General features: G+C 46.5%; 1 protein-coding gene across 1 annotated transcript in view; it reads left to right on the plus strand.

Annotated features, from left to right (window-relative positions):
- Window positions 1-6,488, plus strand: part of Rdh11 (retinol dehydrogenase 11 (all-trans/9-cis/11-cis)) — a 14,866-nt gene extending 8,378 nt beyond the window's left edge. The window contains exons 5-7 of the mRNA XM_005399068.2: window positions 784-993; window positions 3,175-3,364; window positions 5,780-6,488. Of these exons, the coding sequence (XP_005399125.1) occupies window positions 784-993; window positions 3,175-3,364; window positions 5,780-5,882 (503 nt within the window). The 3' untranslated portion in view covers window positions 5,883-6,488. The remainder of the gene's footprint in view (window positions 1-783; window positions 994-3,174; window positions 3,365-5,779) is intronic.
- Window positions 6,489-8,551: the final 2,063 nt, after the last annotated feature.

The following is an 8,551-nucleotide window of genomic DNA, read 5'->3' on the forward strand; positions in this document are numbered from 1 at the left end:
GTGCCTATTTCTCCACAGCCTTGCGAGCTTTTGTTATTGGTTGATTTCTTAATGCTAGCCATTCTTACTGGGATGAGATGAAATCTCAATGTTGTTTTAATTTGTATTTCTCGCATGACTAATGATGTTGAACATTCTCTCATGTATTTATCTGCCATTTGTATTTCTTTATCTGAAGTGTGTATTCATCTCAGCTGCTCATTTTTGGATTGGGTCTTTGAATTTGGGGGTGCTGATATTTTTTAATTCTTTATATGTTCTACATAGAAGTCCTTTGTCCGAGGGACAGTCAGCTAAAATTTTTTCTCCCTACTTTTTAATCTGTGATTTAAATGTGTTTTACCTTGGAGGCATTTTTGGTCTTTTGAGACAAGGTCTCACTGTGCAGTTCAGGCTGGCTCTGAACTCCCTAGATAGCTCAGGCTGGCCTCAAATTCCAGGCAATCTTCCTGCCTCAGCCTCCTGAGTGCTGGGATTATAGGCACATGCCACCACATCCAGCTAGGCCACCTGCTATTAAGGGGTAACATTAACCCTTGCTGGAGTAAGATTGGACTTGCTATGCGCATAGTCCAGACCTAGTGGTACCTCCTCCTATAAGGGAGTCTTGTGTCTTTGGCTGTTTCTATGTCCCCGGCTCTCACTGCACCTGTCCTGTAGTTGATTATGAAAGTTGAGGCAAAAGACCTTGCTCCCGCGTCCTCTGCCTCCCGCAGCTTAGCCCTGCTCACCACTACTCCCCATATTGGCCTGAGCTTTGTCAATCCTGGATTTTCTCCATAGGTCACTTCCTCCTGACCCATCTGCTGCTGGAGAAACTGAAGGAATCTGCCCCCTCCAGGGTAATAAATGTGTCCTCCTTTGCACATCTCTTGGGAAGGATTCACTTCCATAACCTGCACGGCGAGAAGTTCTACCATTCGGGACTGGCCTACTGCCACAGCAAGTTAGCCAACGTGCTGTTCACCCGGGAGCTGGCCCGGAGGCTGGAAGGTGGGCTCGGCGAGGGGGCAGGAAGTTGCAAGTCACTGAGCAGACCCTAAAAGTCCCCGCTTTCTGGAGCCCACACTGAATACTGGAGCTCGCTGGCTGGGGACAGGGAAATTCTCACGGAAGCCTTTAGTGACTGACTAGTTGTGTGACCTGCAGCAGGTTACTTAACTTTTCAAACTTACTTTCTTTAGGTGGCTTTACAGGTTATTGTCATAATTAATTCAGGTCTGTGAGCAAGTCAAGATGTCCATACACATGGGGACTCTGAAGAAAAGGGCACTAGATACAGCCACAAGGGCGCACATTGGGTGGTGGTGGTGGTAGCGTGTGTGTGTGTGTGTGTGTGTGTGTGTGTGTGTGTGTGTGCGAGCGCGCGTGCGTGCACCGTGCTCCCTAATAGCAAAGGATCAAATAAGAGGGAAAGTATTCCTCAGAAGGGAAATCCCCAAGCACATGGAAGCAGCACTCCTTAGCACTGTCTACTCTGGATTTCCAGTGAAGTGAAAGGAAACCTACGGTGGACGGTGCTCAGGAGCTGAGGCAGACAGTTTAGGCTGAAATAAGGGGCCTCACTGCTGGAACAAGCCCATCATCCCTGCTGGTCATGTGTTCCATACTCATAATATCCGGTGCCATGGTTACAGGATGGGGGCGCTGGAGGACGAGACAAGCACGGTCCCTCTCGCGATTTGGTTTATATCTACTGAGGGACCGACAGTTAGCCAGTGTTTGTACACCCACCACATATTCAGTCTAGTAACATTCTCATTGAAAAAAGTTAAAATAGTATGGAAAGTTATAGAATTAAAGGTGAGAAAACCCTTCATATATTTCTCTCCCCATCTCACTCTTCTCCAAGTGACCACTGCCAACAGCTGGGTGTGCATCTTCCCGGTCACTGTCCTTTGTATTTGTACTTCTGCATGTTAGACACAGAGTATTGCAATTCTAACCTGGTTTCCGTGCAGTACCCGGAGGTTTACCCCCATTCATTTTGTTAGCTACGTATTTCCTGGTGTAGATGTGCCTTAACAGTATCTGGATTACATCCTTTCTGTTTGCTGTTCCATTGTAATTGTGATACATGTTACAAAGAAGTGCAAGGATATCTCAGGTGGATTTCAGGAATGGGTAGAGACCTTACTCAGTCTGAGGGTTCAGGGAAGACTCGTCTGAGGTAGGCAGTTGCAAGCTGAGCTCTGAAGGATGATTAGAGATTAGATCGGGTGTAACTTGAAGGATGATTAGAGATTAAGTGGGTTTTTTTTTTTTTGGTTTTTCTCCGGTAATGGGAACCGAACTCACGACCTTGCGCTTGCCAGGCAGACGCTTTGCCGCTGAGCTAAATCCCCAGCCCCTTTAAGTGGGTTATTAAATGAGCACATGGGGTGAGGAACAGTGTTTGATGGTATGGGCTTGGTTTGAGAAACAGAAGGGTGTAATATTAGAATAAAGGCTGAATTTAGACAGGAAGGTAGGTGGAAGCCACAGAAAGGGTTTTAGTTTTAATTCTGAAAACCTCCGAAATGAAAACCTTTTAGAAATGGGCAGGAGCAGATGCAACAGGCAATTTCAGTGGTCAAGGTGGGAAGTGAAAATAGCTTGGACGAGGGTGGTGGAGTTGGGGATTCGTAAACACTCCTGGGAGGCGTTTGGGATGTGGGAACCATAGAGCTTGTTGAAGGATGTGCACGGTAAGGTAGGGAATTCTCAATAGCTGCTCCTATGTGCCTGGTTGGGTGTGCAGGGGATACTGCAAGAGCCAGGTTTGAGCTGGGTGTGGTGGCGCACACCTGTAATCCCAGCACCCAGGAGGCTGAAGCAGGAGGATCACCATGAGTTCTAGGCCAGCCTGAACTATAGCGAGACTCTGTCTTGAAAAACAGCACCAGAAAAAGACTTTAAGAAGGAGTGGGGGGGAAAAAAGGGGGGGTCAGTGATGTACAGTGCTGCTGCGAGGCTGAGTCCTGGCTCTGCTGCATGAAACCGCTCGTGACCTCCCTGGGTCTTCCTAATCTGTGAGGTGCAGGTGTACATTACTGTGAGTCATGCTTGTGATGTGACCACAGGCAGAGCGCATAGTGGGGGCCGCAAGTTCATACTCATTCTTTGCTCTCTTTGGCTGTGGAATAAACTCAAGTCCCATCTTCCCCTTGCTACGTGTCCCCCACCCCCACCCAGGCTCTGGCGTCACGACCTATTCCGTGCACCCTGGCACCGTCATCACTGAGTTGATTCGGCACTCGTCTTTCATGAGGTGCATGGCGTGGCTCTTCTCCTACTTCCTCAAGACTCCTCAGCAGGGAGCGCAGACCAGCCTGCACTGTGCCCTCACAGAAGGTCTTGAAGTTCTGAATGGGAGTTATTTCAGGTATGAATGTGTCTGTTTTTGAACAAGTTGAATTTGTGTGGTATGTTATACCCTTTTTTTTTCTTGGTACCGGGGATCGAACTCAGGACCTTGCGCTTGGCAGGCAGGCGCTTATGCCGCTGAGCTATATCCCTGGGCCTGTTATACCTTTACAAAAGGTACATTGTCTACTACTGCTTCTGTTTTGTCTGTTATGTTTTTGTTTTATTTGTTCTGTTTTCTGTAGGATTGGGGTTTGAACCCAGGGACTCAAGCATGCTAAGCAAATGCTCTACCACTAAGCTACAGCCCCAGACCTTTTTTTTTTTTTTTTGGTATGAGAATCAACTCAGGACCTTGCGCTTGCTCGACAGGTGCTTGTGCCGCTGAGCTATATCCCTGCCACTCCCCAGCTCTTTTTTTTTTTTTGAGACAGTGTCTTGCTCCAGCTTGCAGTCCTCCTGTCTCAATGTCTGAACAGGCATGCGCCACTGTGCTTGGTAGCATCTTTTTTTTTGGTTTGTTGGTTGGTTTTTGTTTTTTCACTTTTTTGAGACACTAAGTAGTCCAAGCTGGTCCTGAGTGTGCTATGCTTCAGTTTCCTGATACTGGGATTATCTAGCAGCTTCTAACTTTGAGTCTAGGGTTTTTATATTTTAATAGAGGAATTAGCCGGGTGTGGTGGCGCACTCCTGTAATCCCAGCATTCGGGAGGCTGAGGCAGGAGGATCCTTGTGAGTTCAAGGCCAGCCTGGGCTACAACATGAGCTCAAGGTCAGCCTGAGCTGCATAGTGAGACCCTGCCTCAAAAAAGACAAAAAAAAAAAAAAAAATAGAAGAATTAGACCCTTTCATACTTTTTGTGGTATGACTTGTTTGACTTGTCATACCACGTTGGACTTGTTCATGCCATCTTTTATATTGATAATTATAATTTCTATCAATTCTCACTGACTTTTTGTTATATTGGTCCAGTTTTTAAAATTTCATTTTGAAGTCCTGGTTTTGTTTTTTTTTTTTTTTTTTACTAGGAATAGAACTGAGGACCTTGTGCTTGCTAGGCAGGCATTTGTACTGCTAAGCTATATCCCCAGCCCATTTTTCTCTTTTTGAGACAGCGTCTCACTATGCAGTTCAGGCTGGACTTGAACTCACAATGATCCTCCTGCCTCAGCCTCCTGAGTGCTAGGATTACAGGTATGAGCCATCACTCCCGGCTTGTTTTTTTTGACATTAAAAATGTTTAAATCTGCATTCCTTTATTGTCTTTAAGGTTGAAATAGTATCTAAATTATCCCTTCTTGAATAAACTTTTTCAAACTTTTAATAGAGAATTTTGAACATACACAGGAGTAGAATAAAGTATTGAGCCCGCATATACCCATCATGTGCCTCAACTACCACTAACCTATGACCAATCCTACCCCATCCTCATCCTCTCTCTCTTCTGATATTTTTTCTCTCCTGTATTATTTTGAAGAAACTCCCAGATATCATAGAAGATCAAAATTTTAACATGTTTTTACCTCCACCTTTAAGACATCATTGAAAGACCCTGAAATTTTCAAGAATAGCATTAAGATTGGAAATAAAGGTAAACATAGTAAAAAGATTGTAATGCCAGATTTATGGAAGAGCCACAGAAGGTGTCTCAGTAGAGAAAGACAGAGTCTAGTCTGTGCTATACAAAAACATCATTTGTTTCATGCACAAATAAGTAACCCAGTAAGAGAAAAGTTTCTGATTTAGAGAAATGACTATTGGAGGAACAAGGATAAGTGCATAAGATAAGTGATGATGAGGTTTTTTTTACCACTGTTTGACTAAGTGAGTGTGGGGACGCAGGAGGGTTTGGTAACCCAGGTTTCAAGATCAAGTGACTGCCAGGCATGGTGGCACACACCTATAATCCCAGCACTGGCGAGGCTGAGGCAGGAGGATTGTTGTGAGTTCGGGACCAGCCTGGGCTACAAAGTGAGCTCAAGGCCACCCTGAACTGCATAGTGAGACCCTGTCTCAAAAAGACAAAAAAAAAAAAAGACCAAGTGACTACAGGCTGATGATGACATTTACTGAAACAGCAAACATGGAAAAAAGATATATGTGTAGTAAAGGACAATGAAGATATAGAATAAACACTGGCTCTGGTACCTGGAGGACGTATGATCTCAAGGTTGTTTTCTGTCGTATTTCTTATCCCAAGCAGAGATTCTATTCTTTTTTCTATTTGTTTGTTTGTTTGGTCTTTTTGAGACAGGGTCTCACTATGCAGTTCAGGCTGGCCTTCAACTCACTTTATAGCCCAGGCTGGCCTCAAACTCAGAATGATCCTTCTGCCTCAGCCTCCCAAGTGCTGGGATTACAGGCGTGCGCCACCACACCTGGCCAGATTCCATTCTTAACTCTTTGCCTCAAGCCTCTCTCTTTCCCTTCCAGTGAGTGCCAAGTGACATGGGCCTCAGCCCAGGCTCGGAATGAGACCATAGCAAGGCGTCTATGGGACGTCAGCTGTGACCTGCTGGGCCTCCCAGTGGACTGACAGGTGGTGGCAATTGGACCCAAAAGAAGACTGCAGCAGCTGTTATAGTACTCCCTGCCAAAATGATTCTCCTCCAAGATGGCCAAAGAGCGCACAAAGAGCAAAACCTTCCAGCCCAACCCGATGGTGACCAGTAGCATTGTAGGGGATGATGACTCTTAGCATATCATTTTAAGATAGAATAATTTGGGCTCATGACTGGAGCTTGAGCCGGTCAGGTGGCACAAGAAAAACAACATGTGGCCAAGGCTACAACGTTCCAGTCTCTTACCATAAAAGCCAAAAATGTGTATAAGCTAAAAACAGACAGGCCCACTTCCCTGACTTACAAGTTGGGATGAGAGGTGACCGGTCTAAATTAAAACTTTGTCTGTTCTCTTTGGTCTCCTGCGGAATACAGCCCAAATTTTTGCCTTAACAGCATCTCAGCACTCTGCCAGATTGGTCTGCTCACCTCGCATTTGTCTAGACCCACTTTCTTCTTCTACTGCCAAAGCATTCTGTCCATATCATTGGATAAGATGACCTCGCATGACCTGCACAGCTTGCATTTTCCTTCTGAAACTTACTCCTGTGTAGGCGTATAAAGAGCCCTTCTGGATCTCATCGTGGTCTGGGAAATTTATATTTGTAATCTCATGGAAAAGTTATTGGAATTCTAGCAGGTTAATTCCAATTGACCACTTCCAGTGCAACCCATAGTGAGAATAAAGACACTAAGGCATGTTTATAGTTGTGGGGAGCCGAGGGGTCCTAAGTCCAGCCGTGACGATGGCCATCCGGAACCAAGGCCTTGACCCAGGGCTGAAACCTGGGTTTTTTTTATTCATGAAGAAGGGAGTGGCTTGAGGATGAGTGACTGTGAGAACTGTGGGAAGTAGGTGAATGCCGTGAGCTGGGCCAGATAGGAGGCCTGCAATCACCTCTGCAGTATGCAGGGCAAAGGATCTGCACAAAGTAATCTGCATAACATAACTGAGGTAGTATCTAATGTTTTGGTGTCGGTGCTTGAGCTCTGATGTGTAATCTTTCAAGCCCCAGGAAGTCACAGCCTCTAACTTGAGGCTCGATCCCAGCCGACAGCGTGGAGCGCGGCTCTCCATCCCGCCTCACCCCGGCTCACACGTTTTTTGGGAGCTGCGGGGGCGGGGAAACACTGCCCTGTTGCCTTGCATCAAAGCCTACACATCAGCACCTCGGCTGGACCGATTTGCGTTGCTTAAAGCCAACTGAGGGATAAGGAAAAGTCCCAGCCAGCTCTGCACACATTAGGACATAGAAACACGGTCAGGCTCAGCCAACATGGAGACCATGGCTCCTCCTCCAAGGAGAGCCGCCCAGGTGCTCCCCCACATAGGAGAATCTGGGCTCCGGCAGGGTTGCTGTCTGGGAATGTGCACTAGTTTTACCCTCTTTTCTCATGCTGTAGTTCCTCCCAACCATCAAGAGGGGGCCCTGTCGCAACCTTGGCTGGACCTCTCCCATCGCAGTGGCTTGTTCTGAGAGCACAACTTCATGGCACCAACATCAGAATTCTTCCAGGAAACTACTGAATCTGTGTTACGGCCCGGCCTCAGCTCCGAGGACCCGTTTTCCCACGTCTGGACCACAGAGCAGCTAGCTAGTTTCCTAAGATGTGGGATTTGGGGGAGGACAGAAGTAAAAATCAAGTTAAACTGCCACGTTCCTGCCTTTTCTCAGACCAATTAGGAGGTAATAAAAGGAGTACTATGACAAGATAGACCACCTGGCTTCAGTTACTGACTCTAGTTACATGGAGGCCTCCTTTTCACGCTTTGGGTTTTTTGTTTTCATTAAAGGCGCTGGGTATCAAACCTAGGGCCTCACAAATGCTAGGCAAGCACTACCATGGTGCTACATCCTGAGTCCTTTTTTAAAATTTTGAACTCGGGAGGCTGAGGCAGGAGGATCACTGAGTTTGAGGCCAGCCTGAGCTGCATAGTGAGACCCTGTCTCAAAAAAAATGAATAAATATTGAGACCAGTTCCCCAGGCTGGCCTTAAAACTTGCAATTGTCCTGCTGCCTCAGCCTCTCAAGTAGCTGGGAGTACAAGTGTGCACCTCCACACCCAGCTCTTAGAAAACCAGAAGAGGGGGCTGGGGATTTAGCTTAGCGGCAAAGCGCCTGCCTGGCAAGCGCAAGGTCGTGTGTTCGGTTCCCGGTACCGGAGAAAAACCAAAAAAAAAAAAAAGAAAACCAGAAGAGGACTGGGCATGGTGGTGCACACCTGGAGTCCCAGTGCTCAGGAGGATCCTGAGTTGGAGGCTATCCTGGGCCGCACAGTGAGACTGTCTCAAAAAAAAAAAAAAAATCAGAAGAGGAAAAGGAAAGCTTTTAGCTTTCCGTCATTGTCACTGTGTATACTTGTTTCTTGTGTATTCATGCGGTTAGGGTTATTTTCAAAAAATTTACAGTAGCTACTCAGTGCTCACTAGACAAACATTTAATGTAAAATACACACAGTGGATTACAAGGTAGGCTTACAGAGGCCCCGTGTGGGGTCCAGTGCGAAAGTGCAGACGGGCTTTCCGCACACTGGAGATCCAAAGGATCCAGTCAAAAGTTGAAGGCTTGAAGCCCAGTGTAGATTCCCTTGTGAGTCTCTCAGGAAGCTGAAGGGTCTGTGCTGGAAGCCCGGAGACAGATG

Source organism: Chinchilla lanigera, unplaced genomic scaffold (assembly GCF_000276665.1).
Source record: "Chinchilla lanigera isolate Chin_1 unplaced genomic scaffold, ChiLan1.0 scaffold00065, whole genome shotgun sequence".
Taxonomy (NCBI): domain Eukaryota; kingdom Metazoa; phylum Chordata; class Mammalia; order Rodentia; family Chinchillidae; genus Chinchilla; species Chinchilla lanigera.